Below are 19,655 nucleotides of genomic sequence, written 5' to 3' on the forward strand. Positions count from 1 at the left end.
CAAAGTTAGAAACTTTTTATATGGCTATTTTGCACCAGAAGTGTAAAGAACTGAACTTTCTCAGGAATTTAATGTTATTCTGGGACTGTTCCTTGGTCTGCTCTTTGGACAATTTCACTTTAAAGGAGTTATTGTTTGCTGCCTAACATCTTTCCTTTCCTAGGGAAGATTGTAGCAGAGATTGTGTAGTGTGTAAAATCAAAAATAATTCTGATCTTAAAGTCATACTAACAAGCAGAGGCATTCTTTTTTCTCATCTGATGGATCTCGTGTAAATAGAAAACTGTAAAGATTTGGGATATAACTTGTTAAAACTTTTATTTACAAAAAAGCTATGCATTTTTTTCCCACGGAAGTTTTCACTCTGTCTCTCCAAAAGTACAATTGGTACTACTGTTTACTGCTCTAATTTGAACTGAATTTATTTTGTAGCTATCCCTTGAACAACAGTGATCTGCACCAGTTCAACATTGAGGAGAATGGTGGAACACCATATACCACAAAAATGCCTGCAAGGCACCACCACCACCACCGTCATCACCACCACCATGCGAATTACAGCGCCCTTGCTCCCGACAGCAAGGACATGGTTTCTGGAGTTCCAAACCCAACCAGTAAGTCCACTACAGTGAATGTCATTTCAGTAACTGTGCTGCTTTCAGATTTGTCTCTGGTAAAGAGGGAAAGGGAAAGGGAAAGGGAAAGGGAAAGGGAAAGGGAAAGGGAAAGGGAAAGGGAAAGGGAAAGGGAAAGGGAAAGGGAAAGGGAAAGGGAAAGGGAAAGGGAAAGGGAAAGGGAAAGGGAAAGGGAAAGGGAAAGGGAAAGGGAAAGGGAAAGGAAAGGAAAGGAAAGGAAAGGAAAGGAAAGGAAAGGAAAGGAAAGGAAAGGAAAGGAAAGGAAAGGAAAGGAAAGGAAAGGAAAGGAAAGGAAAGGAAAGGAAAGGAAAGGATATGCATTTCAGTTTTTCTCTTTGAAGAATATGTATCCTGTTATTATTCGCTGGCTTTGTAGCATATGCAAATGAGACAAGATTTGCAATTTCCTGGCTTTGCTATGGGGTTGCAGGATTTGGTGTTAGATTGGTGTTCCATAGCTGAACAAATACCCAATTAGTCACAGATACGGAGTCTCTAGCCACTTGGCACAGGCTATTTTTTCATTGTTACTATTTATTTGTATATTTTCACAAACCTATCCTCATCTGGTTTTGTCTTTTGCTGATCTGCCCAGCTGGCCTTCAGCCCTTATTGTTTGGATCTGACTCTTGCTTTCATGTCTGGGCACAAGCAGCAGAAATTTTGGAGCACTGGACAAACAGCATCTTGCTTTTAGTTTGGGTAATGGGATCAATTACTGCACTATCATGACTGGAATATGCTTACTTCCTTGGTGCAGAAATTCTGGGCTTGTAGAAATCAAAGAGGAGAGAGGCCTGTCTGTTCCTGATGTTCCTTGGGGAGTTTGGGTGTAAGTCTCTGCTGCTGAACAGAGACTTTTTATGTCTCTGTTCAGGCATTTTTAATGGTATGTAGCTGGGCCAAATGTTTGTAAGTTTAGACAGGAACTGAAAGAGAAACATCTCTGTCATTGAGCAGTCCTATTGCTTGCTCTCCAAATTTAAAATCTCTGCACTCTACATTCCACTATGTGAGATACTGGAGCTGTGTAAGAATTTCAGAAGATGGGCAAAACAAGATACGATCTATTATTTTCCTTGTTTCAAGGGAACAATGAGTTCTTCCTTTGACCAGTTTCTGCCTTCATAACTGTAAATCACCCTAAAATAGGCATCCATTATGGAAACTTTCAGCCTGGTCAGTTAATCTGACAATTTTCAAATTCCTGAAACCATGGTCTTGTAATGGATGGTGCTGAGTGACCCTGACTGTAGGCTGTCCCACATCAACAGTAATACACAAGCATCTACCTGCACAAGCACTTTAATCAGACTTTGTTTCAGAAACTTAGAAACATTTTCTTTAATTTTCTTTTCCAAAAAGAAGGGGACAGTTTTTAGAAGGGAAGCTCAAGAAATAAAATGCAAGGCATGGTAGACATTTAAGGAAGGAATCCCAAGCAGCAATATGATTTGCTTGCTAGGACTTTCAGTGAAGCTACTCCCTTAGGAGCAAACTCCAGAAGAAGTGTTGTTTTCCATTGACTGTATGCATATATATATATATATATGCTGCACAGTGGCGTACCTTCGTGCTGGGAAGCACATGAGGCCATGGAGCGTGGCCAGCATGGCCACCCCCTGCATGGTAAAGCCACAGAGGCCCAGAGCAGGCTGCTGGGTGCTCCTGTGCCACCGATGAGTATCTGCAGCTTGGCCCTGTTCTGCAGCACTATCTGGGAGGGAAGTACAGACCGTCCTGTTGGGGAACTGCTGGGCAGCTCACCTGGCCCTGCACCAGCTGAGCCTCAGTCGGTCTCTTGCAGGGCCGCCCTGTGTGCCGGCCAGGCACTGGCCATGGAGGGGTGCTGGCAAGGCTGTGCTGGAAAGCCTTGGCCGGGCTGTCAGCCTGGCACAGTGGGTGGCGGTGACCTTTCTGGGGGGTGTGCCAGCCCATATTTTCCTTTCCCAAATTAGAGCTGAAGCATGCCAGGAAATTCATTCAGAGCCAGTTCTGCTGCTGCTGAGTGTCCCGACCCGGAGGGCACTGCAAGCCCTGCTTTCCCCATCCCCCTCCTAGAGGCTCCCCCTGTCCAGCCCATGGCTCTGTGTCAGCATCACAGCACCTCGGCTTCAGCCCCAGAAGTGCTGCAGCAGGGCTGGTCTCTAGCTTCCCACAGCCCTGCCATGGGCCCACCTGGAGGACAGGAGGTAATTAAAGAAACAGCAAAAACCACCCAGCGCAAGGTGTTTATTCCAGCACTCTGTCTCCTCTAGGTCACACAGCTTTCCTGCTTCTCCTTATTGCAGAAATAACCTTAGAAAAAACCTAGAAGAGCACAAGGGCAAACATTAGGAGCAGTTCTCTTTGTGCCCAGTGAGTGTTACCTTTGAGATAAAACGGGGGCCGAGGAGGCTGCATGTCCTCACCCAGGCATGAGGAGGGCGAGCCCTCTCCCCCAAACCTCGCAGTGCTCTTGGGGAGCAGCCTCCCTGGCCTATCCAGCAGCTGCCATACTCTGAAGGGGACTTCAGCAGCCAAGACCTGTGTGTGGCACCTGCTCCTGGAGACACATTTACCTTCCTCTTCACTTTGTCTGCTTAAGGCTGTTTGATTCAGGAGAAGAGAATTGGTGCTGGTTTCTGACGTGGCCTAATGCCAGTAACACTGAATGCCAATTCCCAGTTTCTTTAAGGCAGCAGGAAGGGACCAGACACCTCTGAGGGGAGGCTGTGGTGCAAGCATGCCAGATGCTCCCAGCTGAGCTATTAGGTAGCTGTGCATGCTGTGTGCTGGCTTGTATTGACATAGGCATGCTGCCCCACAGCAATGCATCATTGATCCCCTGCGGAGACTTGTACTTGTGCATCAGGATGGAGGTGCAAAGCTGATTTTCCTTGAAAAGGCAGTCCGTGGTTAGTCCTGGCATATTTATGCTGTGAGAGCAGTGGCAGTATGGGTAGGACCACTTCCCTTAAAACAGAATCAGAGTTACCCATTTGCAGTTTGGGGTGACAGCTGTGAGTGCCTTTTTAAGGCTGGTGCTGAGGGGACTTGGTTTGGTTTTCATTAAAATGCTGCTCGAGCTATTGCAGCTGAGAAAATTCTGTTGTAGAGAGCCTGTGGTAAAGGTTCACAGTGTATGTACTGGAATGGTTAGGAGCATGCCGGCTGTCAGTTGGTTATCTGGGACAGCACATGTGGCAGAGTGTGTGGGACAAGAAAAAAATCAAGCAGAGAGGAGACACTATCAGTGGTCTGTGTCAGGAACATGAGGACATGGGGGACGGATGTCTGGCTCTAGGCTGTGTGGAAAGGCCACTGCTGGAAAAGTGTTTCTAGGAAGTAAGTGGTCACTAACCTGGGAACACTCTCAGGAAAGCGGGAGCTTGTGACCAAAATATCTGAAGTGGAAATGCCTGAAGAGCAAAAAGGTCTCCTGGGGGAATGTGCTATCTTAGCGGGACCTTCTCCATGAGGCTGACAGAGATGACACACTAGCAGTTCAATTTGCCTACCTTGTGGTTTTCCAAGAGACCACAGGTGTTTTGTGACTTATTCCAGTTGTTATGGACTGGACTCATCTCTGAGCTCTGAAATGGTTTTAAATTCATCTGAAGTGGAACGTGGCATGACCCATCAATATGTAACCAGCATTGGGCTGAAAGAGGTAGAAAGTATCTGCCTTGCATCTATTCTGATACAGGCCAAAATTCCAGTGCAATTAGCAGGGCACAGACAGGAGAGAGGGAAACAACAGTATGCCCAACCGAAGTTCCCTTTAAATACCAGTGCATGTTTCTCAGCAAACACACAACCTGGGACTTTGTTACAGAAAACAAACCCAGGCCAGACCTACCTGATTTTTCACATTCCAAGTAATTTGTCTACTTCAATTACTGGAGAAAGTGAAATCTGGTGAAACAAATCTGATGTGTGTGTTTATGAAGGCAGTTCAGCAGAAGATGTTGTTTTCCTGCATTCGGCCTGATTATTGTATTTGCGATGCTGCTCTTCACCTCACGTACACATATCACATCTTCTTCACAGGACATCTTTCCCCAGCATGTTCACAGAACCCCAGTCCCAAAGACCACTGTATTCAACAGCAGTTGGCCTTGCAGCACAGAGAGGGCGAGCTGCTTGCTAAGCCTAATTGGCACAGCAATGTCGTGCCTGGATTACCAGATGCACATGAGCAGACTCACCGGCAGCAGCTGGGGCTATCACTGAAAGCAGATGCAAACAACTATGCAATGCAGCTCACAGAATTTTTATGACACAAAATGATGACCGGGAAGAGGGGACCCAGCTTACCTCTTGAACTCTGGGCTGAGCTTGCAGGTTATCACTTCTAAAAAGACATCCTTTATTCCTGAACTGCTCGCTACGAAAGACCTTGCATAACCCTGAGCAGACAACGGTCTAACACAGACTGAGTTTCAGGCTGAAAACAGTCCTTTGAAAAGCCACAATGCTGCCAGATCCTTTCTTGGAATGAAAGCCTGGTTTTTGCCAAGACTTAGTGCTGATTCAGGAAATTTATGCCTTTTGTAGGACTTCAGTTTTTTGCCTTTTTTTTTTAATCTGCTTTCAAGGTTGAGTTAAAAGGCTAAACTGGCCTGCTCATTTTCCAGAGCTATCCCTTTAAACAAAAAAAACAGCTTAGAAGTCCATTTTAAAACATAGCAAACTTGAATAATTTAAATAAGGCACTTTCCCCCCTCTAAGAAAATAGAACAATTGTGTTTCTTAAAAAAAAAAAAAAGTCATCGTGTCTTATCTTATGGCTGTGGTAGTTTATTCCCAGGGTATCATTGGGCAGTTTCACAATGTCAGCTGTGATGTGAGACATGCTGAACTCTGGCAACCCCTAGCAACACTAGCTTGTGATGAGAGACCACCAAGGGGAGGTCAATACTGATATTGTAACCCCTTCTAGGACTTTATTACCTCAGGGTCTGATTATGTTTCACTAATGCCAAAACCAGATTTTTGCTTATATCCCTATAAGCTGGTTTTAGCAATTTGTCTCTAGTCAGCAAAGCTCTTAATGTATATTTAAACAGCTGTAGAATTAGATCTGGAGTGAGTAATATTTAATATTCTTAGGACAGCTTAAGAACCTGATCCAAACCAAACTGCAGCCAGTGCAAGGTTTTTATTGATTTCAGTGAGCTTTGAATCAGACTCCAGAGATTACCGGATTGTTCCCAACTGTTATTACCTAGAATCCATGGCAAAAAGAAGTACAAGACACAGAGATTAGTTAAATCATCACATGATGAAGTTTATTTTTCTCAGAGTACTTGCAAATATACATATATATGCCACACCACCCCCAATATGTTGACAGAGACCTTTCAGAGCTGTCTCAAAAAGTATTTTTCCTTATCTTTGTGTGTCGATGGCTTGCTCAAAATCTCTGTTGACAAAGCACAGCAAATTCCTGACAACAGTCTTAAAGAGGCTGGCATATAAATAAAGATGTCTGAGAGAAGCCAAAAGCTATACTCTAATCTCTTTGCACATCACGTGTTCTGAGAATGGCACCTTGGCTGCATAAATAATCCCTCTGGTGTCAACTGAGTTTTAGAATATAGAGGTGGTAGAGGTGGGGGGGAGGTAAGGAGAGAAGTATGTATCCTAAAACTGGCAAAAGTCCTGCTGAAATGAAAGGATGGGTGAGAAGCAGGAGGGGGAGTAATTGTTTGCTAAATAGAAATGCCTGACAGGCATAATTATGAAACATTTTAGAAGGTCTTACTTCTAAAGATAAGGGAAGATACTTTGCTGACCACTGTCTCTTCAAATAGAATTGAGTGTCTTGCTCTGCAGTTCTTCTGTAGCCTCCTTCAGACTGTTTTTTTCTTTCTTTCTTTTGGGCATCTTTTTAGAACTGAGCTCAGGACTTCCCCTTCTTTATGATGAAACTTCTCATCTGAAGAAAATAGAAACAGAGAGTGTGAAGGTAGTTGGACCATGGCCAGCCCTCCACGTCGGCATGAACAAGGTATAGCATATACATGTATACTTTTACATATATATATGCCAGAGCCCCTTTGTCACTTCAGATTCAAAAGCTGCTGCTTTTTCACCTCCAATTCAAATCAACATTCATCTGCAACCGGCTTGCTTTTTAATCACCTCTCCCTGTCTCCTTTTGGGACTGGGATTTGGTTTTTAGATATAGCGTTTCAATCAACTTTGCCTTTTAAAATTTCATAAGCTGCTGCAACAATGTTATGATGTAGGTTTAGTTCAGTTGTGAAGAGTTAGTCGTCTAGGCAGCCCAGAGCTGTGAAAAAATAACAACACTTTAAGTGATAAAAAACCAAAAATCTTGTTTTTCTACATGAGGAGTCCATGTTATGCCTTAAACTCCCCCGGCATCTGATGTTAATAGTGGGTGTTTTATGAGTGAGTTTTTTGTCAAGGATGGCAAAACATTCATGTCCCACTGTTTCTGCCAGAGAACAGGGGCCAGCAGGTTGGTGGCTCCACGTGAGGCTAAATTCACTGTGCCTGCACTGTGGGGTGCCTTGATCTGAGTCTGGATAGGGCCATAGAGACCTGGACCTCTGTTTTGCAACCACATTGGTCCTGGACTGGATCCAGTGAAGTCAATGCGAGCATTGCCATTGGCTTCAAATGAGGTGGGTCTGGGCCCCCAGTGACCGTATAGATCTGTTAAAAGCAAAGCAGAGTTTTGAGTCAGCTCAAGGGAGAACTCAATTAAATTACTTTACCTTGGTTTTACAAAGCCTTTTTGTTTTTAATTTTACAACCAGCCTTTTGTTATTTATATTATTTTAACAAGCATTAGGGAAATTAAAATCAAAGGGGAGATGACCATGTGTACCAAAAATATAAGCACAAAGGAGCTTGTACAAACACAAAGGAGTATATCTATGTAGCAGAATCTTTTTTTTCTCTTGATGAGGGATTCCAGAAGATAGAAGTCAAGGCTGAAAATCAGTGAGTCAAGTGTTTCTAATGAAAAAATTAAATGTTGGAAGTTTTTTCCAACATTATAGTTAATTGAACTTATTCTGTAATGCAGTGAATTTTCTGTCATGAAGATTGCCTTGAACCATGTTCAGGGTATGTCATGGGATAGTGGTGTAATTCACCTATGGACTGTAGTCCTTATGCCTTATGAATGTGGTCATGAGGTCATGACCTGTGTCATGATTTTTGGAGACTTCTCAATGAACAGATGAAGGTGGAATATTTTAGACTTTTTCCCAAGTCTATTTTGTTATCACATGTGACAAACTGTCGGTTTGTCTGGTTGGTTTGAGTGGGAATTAAAAGATAAATCATGAAGTAAATAAACTAGAGTGAAATAGAAAAGAAGTCATCTTTTTTATCCATGAACATTTCTCAAGTTGTCCCTTTAGAAATACTTTTAACTGGTAATAAGTACAGGTTTTTATAGGCAAAGCTTGTTAAGCATTGGCATAGTTTGCCAAAGGAAAATTGTCCACCCCAGATTCATCCAGTGAATACCCAGGTCTTGTGAGAGGACTTTTGTAGTTCTGAAGTGATTACTGATACTCTATCTGAATCCCAGCTGAGAACATTCACTCAAGTGCAATGTCCAAAACATACTTTAAAGAACTGTCCTATTGAGCTCATTGACAGCTCAGTTTGGCATATTTAAAGGGCTAAAGTGAAGAAGTGAGAGGACTCTCTCTATGTTGACCACAGTGCACAAGTGGATAAACCAATCTGACCTGTGTTGCACGAAAGACCCAAACAGATGGTCTTAATGGTACCCTTGTGATTTAAAAATTAGTAGATTTATGGTCTTTCTTCTTTCTTTAACTGAAAGCTTAAAACACTTTGGTCCTGTATTCCACCATACTGTGCAAGTAATCTCAATAGAATCCCTGCAACTTCTGCCTGGCAAAGCCTGACCTCTGATCCTCTCGCTCTTATTTGCTGCAAATCTGTGAAGAGAGAACTCAGCTCTTCTATAATTAATGGTTTTCTTTGGCTTGTCCTTACAGCTCTAGAATCTTGTCCGCAGTCAGATGGATTATTTATTTAAGGACTAATTAGCAGAACCCAGTATGATAGCAAGTCAGAGCTTCACAATAAATGCAGCTGCACAGTAAATGCAGCCTGTGTCTGCTGTGGTGAAACTGCCATCAGTCAAAGTTTAGCTGATGAAAAAGTCTTGTAATGAGCACTAAGAGCTGCTAAATGCTTCTGTTTCTGGCAGAAGTTCAGCAAAAAGCAAGGCTAGAGACACGGGCTGTCTAATGAAATCCCTCCCCTGGCAGCCATAGTGGCTTTGGGTTTAAGAACTGGGCAGCAGTCCCATGAACAGCAGTTACCATGCAAATGAAAAGGAGGCCAGTCCCTCAAAATTTATTAAAATTACTGTTTTGAGCCATCTGAAAATTGTACATACTCTTGAAACTGGCCCAGAATCACTACCAGAAAGCACCTCAGTGATCCAACCCTCACATTACAAGCTGTGGGTTGTGGCAAGTCATTCTGAAGTTCTTTCACCCCTTGCTTATGGTCTCTTCTTCAAGCACCATTTTTTGACCTAGATCTTGGTAAAATGTGTACACAGAGTTCATAAAGCTAAAACCAGTAAACCACAGGTCTTTGAGCTCTGAGCAGAGCCTGGAGTTGCCTCAGCAGATGGCTTCTCCAATGAAAGAGAGGGACATGCTGTAAATATTGGGCTAACCCTGGGCTAAAATGCTGTGGAGCATTGCCCAGCACAACGGCAATGAGGCAAGTTAGACAAAATTGATCAACCATGAACTGACGAACTGTGACAAGTATTTTTCACTGAGACCGTGGCCTTTTGAAATTCCTTTGGTTATGGTAGTTAACTAGCTACTCAGTGCAGCAGCAAAAAGATTTCAATGAGTGGTCAATCTGTCTAGTTTCTGGCAAAAAAGTGAAATGTTAACACCTCTCCTGCACCACTCCATTGATTTCTGGTCTACTAAGTGCTTTTTATTCCCTAGTTTTGCATCCTCTGAAATATTATGCTTAAACAAAACCAGTGAATCTATTAAGAAGCTGTTTCATTTACTCTATTTTTGAAAGAAAAAAAAAAGCGGTGGTTTCCACATCTATTGTGAAGTCTCAGTTTTCACTCACTCCCTCCCTTCCTGTTGCTAATTGTTATTTTTTGAAGCAAAATGCTTTTGGGCTAGAATTTGTCAGGCTTAATAATCAATCCATAGGAGAATTAACAAGAATTTGAGTAAATTAGATTCAGCAGTTAATTAATTTGATTGCCTGCTACAGCAAACTTTGTCTCATGGGAATGATGAATGGATGTGTCCATTCTCTTTCCCAGAGCTGTTTGTTATAGTGTATCATATGTCTGTCCACCTACTGAATGATGAAAGTCCATTTCAACATGAGTTTCATGTCCTTTGGTGCTAGTGGACTCCCTAATCTCCAGGAGAGACAAGCCTAAGTGAATGTATTTCTGATTTTCTTCTTGGAAGCCTTTCATCAGAAGAATATGTTGTCCCATCCCCCATTGCTCTGTGTGTATGTGTGTGTGTGTGTGTATGACATAAAACCAAAAATGTATTGCTAGCATTTCTGAAATCTTGGGAGTCTAGTAATTATTAGCCCAGATGTACTTATTACATAAAAACAAAGAATAATAATACATTTCAAATTGTTTCTGCCACTTTTCCTGGTGTTATGCTCACTCTTCCCCTACACCCCTGGATCCTAAGGTTGGTGATTTCATTCTGCTGGGGTCAGAGGGGATGTTATAATGGTCAGAGAATCATAGAATTGTTTAGGTTGGAAAAGACCTTTAAGACCATTGAGTCCAACTGTTAACCCACCTCTGCCAAGTCCATCACCAAACCACGTCACTCAGTGCCACACTTACACGTCTTTTAAATACCTCCATGGATTGTGACTCAACCACTTCTCTGGGCAGCCTGTTCCAATGTTCCATCCTAGGATACACTTTTGGTCCTTTTGTATGTTTGGAAACAAGCATTTACATGTTGCTCTTTCTTCACTGATCTGCATCTTAACATTACACCCTAATTTACTGTACATGGTGGCTTTTACATCTGTATGCTATACACTTTGTCTTCACTCTCTTCATTGCCCCTAAAACCAGTTTTTTCCAGGTCAAGGTCTGCACTTTAAATGGCCATTGGTGAGTTGTTTATAGCTATGGGTCCCCAGTGCCAGCCTATGCCCCTTGGGCTATCAGTCTTTGTCTCCTCTACCCTGTGTCCTGTCTTCACTTCTCAACGCCCCCATTATCATACCAGCCCTACATTGCTTTGTACTACATATTTGTGTTAGAGTCATAAATATTTCATTCTACAAAGAATAACTATTTGTGTTACTGTTCCCATATATAAAATTACTGCTGTTACAGCTAGACTTAGTAGAACAAAGCTTCAGGCAGATTGAGAAAGCTTCAGACAGAACGAGCCTGATGATCCTTACTGTCTTTTCAAACTGTTCGAAGCTTATGTCCTTTTGCTAGCAGGACAAGACCATATTACAGAGCTGCCCACTTATGCAGATCGACTGCTTGCAAATGATACCACCTGCAAAAAAACTGTGGAACTACCTGTCCATGCATAACTGCAAAGCCTAAAGCTACTGCAGTTCCGAAAATCATTCGTAGTTTGAGAAAACCCACAAAACCAACTCACTTTATTGATGAGACTCCTGCGTGTGATACGCTGATCAGAGTGTATGTCCTGGGAAACATCACTACTGTGGCCCAGTAAGACTGTTGTGAAGCTTGACACTGACAGAGGCAGGATCTAATAATACTGAGCAATAGTGTTTTATAAAATAAATTTGATACCAAGACTGAAAGAGCTTTGCTTCAAGGATATAAGCATAACAAGATTTATCAGGAGTTATATCTTTCATTAGACCAACTGATAGTTGACATGGGGAAGATCTTTTGTGTCTGACAGCTTAATAAGGGGGGTGGCTGGTTGTTTTTTTTTTTTCAGTTGTATTTTTTTTCTAATAAAGAAGTTGCAGTTTTCTGCTTGCAAATTTTGCCTCGAATAAGAGTAACATGTCATTGTACAGGTCTTATCATTGTGGTGTCTGTTTGTAATTGATGTTAGCTATCACATGGGGAAAAAAATCAATTAACCTCCTAGTAGAAAGGTGTCAAAAGAGTCTGTAGATTGTCATGCACATTTGCGGATGTAGTTGAGTCCCAGGACATCTTATATAGCTAATGTGCTTTCAGAACCTATATATCTGTGCTGTCTTTGTTAAAATTTTACCTCCCACTGGTAGAGATGACTAGCAACAAAGAATAGACCTAGATTCCTAAAGAAAATATTAATTCTATTCTTCAGTTATGTCCAGTCAAATACATGTTTTAAACATGCTGTTTGGCTAAGAAGAGGCTATCGATAAATTCACGGAGGTGAAAGATCATGAATCTTGCTCTTGATACAAAGTTTGATGTGGAACAAAGCATGAACCTTTTAAAGCAGAGAGAATGGAAATGGTATGTACAAGAGTGAAATTGCTGGGTTTCATGCAACTATTTTTATATTCTGTGCATGTACTTAATATTCACTTGCAAACTAAAGCCAGTGTCATCATTATCTAGCACTGTACAAATCTGCCTTCAGTTCTAGTACCAGCAAATGTAATTGAATTTAAAGTAAATGTTTGGGAGGAGAAAAACAAGTCCAAGACCTCAATTACAAAACAAAAAAAATGCCTCTAGTTTTATGTGTGTTTATATCTGAGCTTGTTTGACCCACTTCTATCCATTTAATTGCAATTCTCCAGTGTTCTCCTCTGGAAAAATAAAATTCTTCATCACTGGTGAAAGCAATGTGAACATATTGCTATTATTTAGCACCAGCAGAAGTGGAGGTGGAAAACTGGAGTGTTATCAGGTATCTTAATGGTTTTTTTCTTCCTTTCTAAACCTTTTAGGATGAGTTTAAATTGCAAATCTAAGCAAGAAAATGATCTCTTTCAAATGCAAGTTTGACTCCAAGACACTCACTTGAAAGGCCATCTAAGATTGTTTTGAATTACATAATAAGAAATGGTAAAATAGGAATTTTCATTAACATTATGCCATGTTTAGCTTTCTAATGACTTCCAAACAGAATATTCTTAATTTATAAATGAAAACAAAATTTTAATAACTGACAACCTGGGTCAACATCTGAATACCCAGCTGCTGTCTTTATGCTTTATTCATCAATGCAAGCAGTGAGGATTGTAAAATGGATATGTAAAATTCCTTTATTATATAGCAAAATAAATGAGATTACAGCTTTCATTCTTTCAGCAATAGTATATAGAGATTCCTAATGCAGGCAGGTTTTAGACCTTTGATTTTCCTATAAACTAGTGAAATGAACCATAGAAGATCCTGCATGTGTTTTTCTATCCCTGAAATCTTTTCTTTTCTTTTGCCTTCTTGATGACAGTAATACTTTCGGAGTTAATTTAGGGGATGAGTGAGCTTATATGTAAATATTAGTGACATTAAGGAACAATAGGAACTTATATAAATGCTTATAAGCACTAACAGGCTGCAGTAAGGAGGTCCTACTTTGTTCTGTGATTTGAGTTCATTTTTGGTTTGAATCTTCAGTGCCACTGACTCTGTGTGTAATAATCTCAGCTAATCAGCTGTGGGAGAGCAGAATTCAGGATGTGCTGCACTGTGGCAGAAAAGTCCTCCACTGCCAAGGCAGGCTGGCAAAGCAGCCTTTCACGTATGTTCAGAAGATAAAGGAGGTCTGGGTCAGATCCAGCACTCCCAAGCCCCATATGGGGGTTGTGTGCAGTCAGCATTCCCACTGGGGCAGGGGGACATGGTGGCCTTCAGCTACTGGCTCAGCATCTGGTGAGCAGGACGAGGCCGAGCAGCTATTGCAGCAATGTCTACTCTTCATGTGTGATCAGTCACTAAAGGTACTGCTGCTCCTGTTGCAGTGCAAGCAAAGCAAATTTTGCTCGCTTGAAGGTGAAACCCCTAAAGTGTGGCCTGAGCAAGGGCTAAAGTAGAACTGAATACCCAGAAATGGCTTTTAAGAAGTGTGTCCCCTCTAGCAGCAGCAGCTTTCCCTTTCAGCCAGGTCAGCAAGCATCAGCATTTGGACCTCTCATGTTATGAAAATCTCAATGTGAGACTTTCACATCAGATCTCATACTGGGGATGTCCATTACATGGAGTCGTCTGGCATAATCCTGAATACAGCAGGAGATTTAGACCTTTTGAGGGTTCCCAGCTAAAGGGTAGCCTTGGGAGCTTTTATCTTCCTCTTGGTCAATGTGGGAAAATTGGGCAGTGGAGGAAGAACATAAGGACTGAAAAATATTCATACCATCTGAATAATAGATGGGACTTTGGAACTTTTCTAGTTACAAAACAAGCTGGTCTCCTAAACAAGCATTAGTTGTCTTGTTTTAGCTAGTAAAATACCATTCCTTAATCTTGCTTGACTAAAATGTATCCAGTGTTAAAACAAAGGTGGGATTTTGCATGGCCTTTATAAATGCCACTGCTTACTTAGTGTGTTGTTCTTTCTGCTGCTAGAAATCAATGCACTTAAAAGTTAACAGTAATAGCAGCCCTTTTAAAATGTGTAGTAGTTCTCTTTGGCTGCCAAGACTATTGGTGAAGTAAAAGTTATGCTTTTTTTACAATTAATTTCATCCTTTTGAGTATCTCCACATCTCAGCTGCATGAGTAGCCCAGAAAAGGCAGCCTTGGTAAACAAATATTTCATGGTTTTTGGGGCTTTTTTCATATACTTGCCAGAACTACTGTTGTATTCAAGACTAAGTTGCTCCAGCTAGATACTGTCACTTTTCATTTTATGTGTTTTCTTTTTCCCTTAGGAGGAAAGTGGGGAGAATGAAAAATCAAAAAATATCATCTTCTAAAAAAAGTAAATGTAGCTTGAAAAATAAACATGTAAGAATTATTAGAAATTTGCCAGAGAAAAAAAATCTCATGATGAGCAGTCTTCTAACAGACAGTTGTTCAAAGTCGTACCTGGCAGCTATGGCATTTTGGATGCAGAAGTCTGCTAGACCAACTTTGAATACACACAAATATCTTGCAGTCTTAACAGAGTTCTGCAGAGGTCTGGCTCTTTCCCTTCCCAATGTTTGCTGAACAGTTTCCTCAGGCAACACAGTTGCATTTGTGATTTGCTCCACTTGCAGAAAGTGTCCCCAGAATCTTGATGTTCCCATTTTTCTGTGATTGTTCAAGGACCTGAGAAAAGAGTCAGTAAGACTGTAGTTGCCTTCAGCCAGTGGGATGCCACGGGGAGGGCAGAAGGAAGGAAAAAAGAGGCATATTTTGAAGTTAGAGAACTAATCACATGGTAGTTTCAGTACATAACTGAAAATAAACTGAAAAAAATAGGTTTTGTCCTGAAATACTTCGACAGAGGTGAACCTCAAGGATCACTTGACTTGGTTTACTGATGCCTTGTACCTGTTTTGGCTGAAATCTGAATGACTGCATTATATATCTGTTCTATCTGGGTGTATACAACCACTCACTCTTCTCAGCAATGAGAGTGGAAAATGCATAATCTAGGCTATTACTCATCTATAATTCAGGTCTTATTTACAGGAAGAATAGGAAAGTTTCCAATGGGTGTTATGCCATTGCCCAATTATTCTTTAAAAATATGTAACATATTACAGGCTTTTGTTTAAGCGTTCATGTTTACAATCCTGGTCTCATTCATTCTGTTTGTTGATACATTAGTATTTGTCTCTTTTTTTTTTTGTTTATTTTCCTTTTCTTCATGGAAAGTTTATTCATGTTGGCATTTCTGCTGAATATAGTTTGTTTAAGGCACAAAACCTTTAGGTTGTGTTTGAGCAGGTCACTTAACTAGCTGTCCTGAGGCTACAATTTCTCATCCAGATTGCTGCGTAGGTAAAGGGTTGACATCAAGTGGAAACAACAGCAGCAATGTTTAACCCCCCTGGATTTTTCTTTTCTTTCTGACGACAGAGATTTTACTGGGCTTGTAATTAAGTGGAGATCACATCCCTCTGGTTAAATTTGCAAAGCTTTACATTTGAAAGGTGATGTAAGATGTCAGTGTTCACTATAGTTGTGTTGTTCTCTCTTCTGCCTGTTGTGGGATATTTTGAAGTAATACTTTTCTTCCACAGTGTGATCACAGGTTTGGGCAACCACTCCAGGGCCTGTCTGGGCTTTTTTTCCTGTATCTTCACTCCACATCAGTTTCTTGCTTCTATTACTCAAGCTTCCCTGAGGCTATTCTTGTCTTGAAAATAGTATCAAGTCATTAAATATTTTGAAAACTTCTGAGATGTATCTATCAGGATATGAACATGGAAGTTTTATCCAGTATTGCTGAATCAAATTATTACAAGTAAAAATTAAACCTTTGATCATTTTGTAAACTTACCTTTCTAATATATGCCACTGTGTTTATCTTTTTTACTAAATATAGGGTGAAGACAAGAAGGTATCTGAAAAGATTCTTCATGCCCCTGTGTCACCTTCATCTGCACCTGACCATATGAAGTGCAACATCCTCAAAGCTCAAGTGGAAGCTGCTTTTAGAGTAGGTGCCCAGGTAATCTGTGTTTAATACTTCGCCTTTTTAGTTTTGTCATAGCTTTCACCAATTTTCCAGAATCACATTGTTCCCGAGGAAGTACCTTATTTTCTCTCAAGAGAAACTGACATAGTTTTCTCTAACTGCTCTGCAGTTTCTACAGGTAACTCAAACTGATTGATGTGATGAAAGCAGAAATCATGTCATTTGACATGATTAATACAGCTGAGGGAGGCTGAGAAAATAGGAAAGATGGCCTCAGGAAGTCCCCATGTTTTGACTTTGTCACTGTAGGTTTTATTTACTTTGCAGCTGAGAAACAGTAACCCCTGGAGTTTTCTGAGCCTACCTACCATTCATGGAAACTGTGGTTAAGAGTGTTCTAATAATAATATCTATACATCCAGATTCAACCTTTATTTCAGGGGATTAACTTTAGATGTCTGAATGTGAAATGTTAGCTAGTACATTGTGTTCTTACTTATTTGTGTGCTTTTAACAAAATTTTAAGCTTCCATTTTCCCTGCTTTTTTACTGTTAACGCTGGATACATTCTGTTTCAAAAACACCATGAATCTTTTAATGATGCCATGCAACTGAAAACAGATGCTAAATGGCATGACTGTAAAAAATTAATTTTCCAATCAGGGGTAAATCTATGTGAAACCTAAAATGTGTGATTCTTTTCAAGTGCAATTTGTGGACGAAAGATAATGCTATTGGTGCCAAAAATAAAGCTGAATACAATGTTTTAGGAAAAATAGTAGAGGCAGAAAATTTGTTATAACTCTTCGCCTAAGTTCCTGTGGTATCTTTGAGCATACTGTTCTTGTTGAATACAAATTATGTTGGTGTTTCCATTGCTTTGTTTCTTTTCACAATAACATACCAGGTCAACTTGCCCTGCAAAGGACTTTGTTAACAATCACTTTTGTGTATTTGTTGTTCCCTGGCAGATCTGTCATCTGAGAGCTAGATTACATCTGGTCTAGCTAGACCTAAGGAAGTATCAAAATTTGGTTATTCTGACTGCCCTAGATTTCAAGAACAGAAACCATAAATCTGGCAGCATGAGGGGGAAGGAGTTGTTTGAGTGTTTTTCTTTTAGTTTTTGCTTAAAGCTGTTCTCTCACCTCTGAATTCTGTGTTATATCAACTGTGTTTTGTACAGCATATTTCTTGTTTGATTGCCCTTGGGTTTACCCTCTGTTTTCCCTGTGTGTCTTTTCTACAGTATGTCATGGTATATTTCTCATGTTTGTATTTTCTCCTGAATATGCTTAATGGTCATGTTTCACTGGATAGTCAAAGACTGGAAGCAGTGTGTGCTGCTGCATTCGGAATACAACATTATTAAGGCAAGATAGAAAATGTGCTTAATGTATGCATCTCTCAATTGACCTACCCTGCCTTAATTTTTCACTCTGAGGCTTTCCAAGGCAAAACATTGCAGGTTGGTTTTTCTGCCATAACTGTATTCTTTAGCTGCTGCTATGCTGTAAATAAGTTTCAGAGCAAACTGAGCATTCCTCTTTTCCCTCTTACCTGTGTTGTTTTGCACAAGGCTTTAGCAGTCAGATTGGATTAAGTAGCTGTCTGTAGACTTGGCCTCAATGAGACAAGTCTTATTATTTCAGGGAAAGGAGAGGAAAGAAGACTGTTGCAGGATAGTATATATTGTGGAAAAATAATGGCATACATTTTGAAATCCCTGAAGCTTTCAGTGCTAACAAAGTATGGCTTAAGAGTTATAGCCAGTAAATTAGGATGTACCTTAATCTTAGAAATCCCCATTCAACTACCTGCTTACCCACAAAATTACCTTTGTAACTAGAGATGAGTTTTTCTGCACTTGAGCTCCCCTCCTGTCAAGTATGAAAGACTACCCTTCTCAGATACATTGCAAAAATAAGCAGGCAGAGACCAGGCAATGTTCAGCTGTTACAGTAAGGAGCTGTGGCTACACGAGCACTGAGAAGAGTAGGAAAAATGTTCATGGTGAAGGAATGAGTAGAAACACACCATCTATCATCTAGCAAATGGGATGAGGGAAGGGGGCTACTGGAGGACCCAGGAAACCACTGTATCAGATACCATAAAACCATCCGGTTATCTTCTCTACCTGCCCCTATCCCCCCCCCAGACAACTAACTGAATACTGGTAGCTAAGCCAGTGGCAGTTCAGTCATCTTCTGGGAAAAGTGAGCTGAGATGGAATTACACTGTTCAGAGACACAGAATCCTTTTGAGGGAGCAGATAAGGAATAGGTTTCTTCATGAAAGGCAACCATTTAACTCCATATATTCCCTCAGGGCGGTGATCCTGCCCTTCTTTGACCCCATCTGACATATCCTGCTGCTCAGTATATCTGGAGGACTAATGATGTTATCCTCTGACCGATTTCATCTTTTGATGCCAGTTCCATATTAAGTCCCTGAGAAGTCTTGCCTTCTGGCCTTATGCTTAACACTCCAATTTCTCATCTCTTGTTTTTTGTATTGTCATATTTCAATTTGCAAGACAGCCAGGGCAATCTATGCTCTGTAAGGCACAGCCTATATTCCTTAAGCTGAAAAGAAAGGCAGTCTGATTTTCCTTATGTGCAGCATAGTTATTCCTATATTTCATGATAGCAAAGGAAAAAAAAAAAAAGAAAAAAGAGGATTCACTCCTCTACTTTGTAAAATGAAGAAGAAGGAACCAGGCTCTGTCTTATGCATATGGTAGTTGAAAGGAAATATTCTTTTAAGGACTCCAAAAATCTATGGTCTTGCTCATCCTTTTTGAAACTCCATGGGGTGTTTTTACTATATGGTTAAATGTAAAAGTATGAGAAAAATATTGGTGCACTGTAGAATCATATCTACAAACTGTTGCTTGAAATATTTGTAACAGCTCTCTCTCCAAGCAGTAGGAATATTTTCAATACCATATGCTACTAACATCAGGATGTGACAAGTTTATGAAGGCTCCTCCTGCATGTAGTAGAAGAAGCTGTTCCTTGTTAATTCTGAGAATGGAGTAAATGTTTACAAATGGAAAATATAAACTGGGACAGAAATTTTTTGTCATTTTCTTTTTTCTGTGCCAGCTAGACACAACACAAGAGAGAGCCTTAGAAATTAATGATTTCAGTGCTTATGATTTAAAAAATAAAAACAGGGGAAATGATGCTGTACATTTGAAAATATATTCTGGAATATGATCTCTGTGCTGCGTCATTTCAGAATTATGCTGGAGGGCTGTTTATCACATTCCTAGGGGGCAATACATCTCCCTTAGTTATGGCCCTAACTTAGAGTCCGAAAATTTGTAAGGTTACGGTGCTGATCACTTAGCCCTGCTTGTGGTTTAGAGTTACAGAGCAGCAGGAAACTAACATGAGTGAGGGGGTTTTTTATTTGGTGAAGATGAGAATATTTATGTGTCATTCAGCTAAATGGAGAATCA

At 40.6% G+C, this 19,655-nt stretch overlaps 1 protein-coding gene across 4 annotated transcripts in view; it reads left to right on the top strand.

Annotated features, from left to right (window-relative positions):
- Nucleotides 1–19,655, top strand: part of EPB41L4B (erythrocyte membrane protein band 4.1 like 4B) — a 172,557-nt gene that overhangs the window by 99,524 nt on the left and 53,378 nt on the right. For 3 of the 4 annotated variants that reach the window (XR_010431668.1, XM_064659999.1, XM_064660020.1), the window contains exons 16-18: nt 433–614; nt 6,515–6,630; nt 16,097–16,222. Coding sequence is in view for 3 of the 4 variants with exons in the window: in XM_064659999.1 (XP_064516069.1) it covers nt 433–614; nt 6,515–6,630; nt 16,097–16,222 (424 nt within the window). In the remaining variant the exon portion in view is untranslated. The remainder of the gene's footprint in view (nt 1–432; nt 615–6,514; nt 6,631–16,096; nt 16,223–19,655) is intronic. The other variant, XM_064660011.1, reaches the window with a different exon arrangement.

This window comes from Pseudopipra pipra, chromosome 1 (genome assembly GCF_036250125.1).
Source record: "Pseudopipra pipra isolate bDixPip1 chromosome 1, bDixPip1.hap1, whole genome shotgun sequence".
NCBI classification, from domain to species: domain Eukaryota; kingdom Metazoa; phylum Chordata; class Aves; order Passeriformes; family Pipridae; genus Pseudopipra; species Pseudopipra pipra.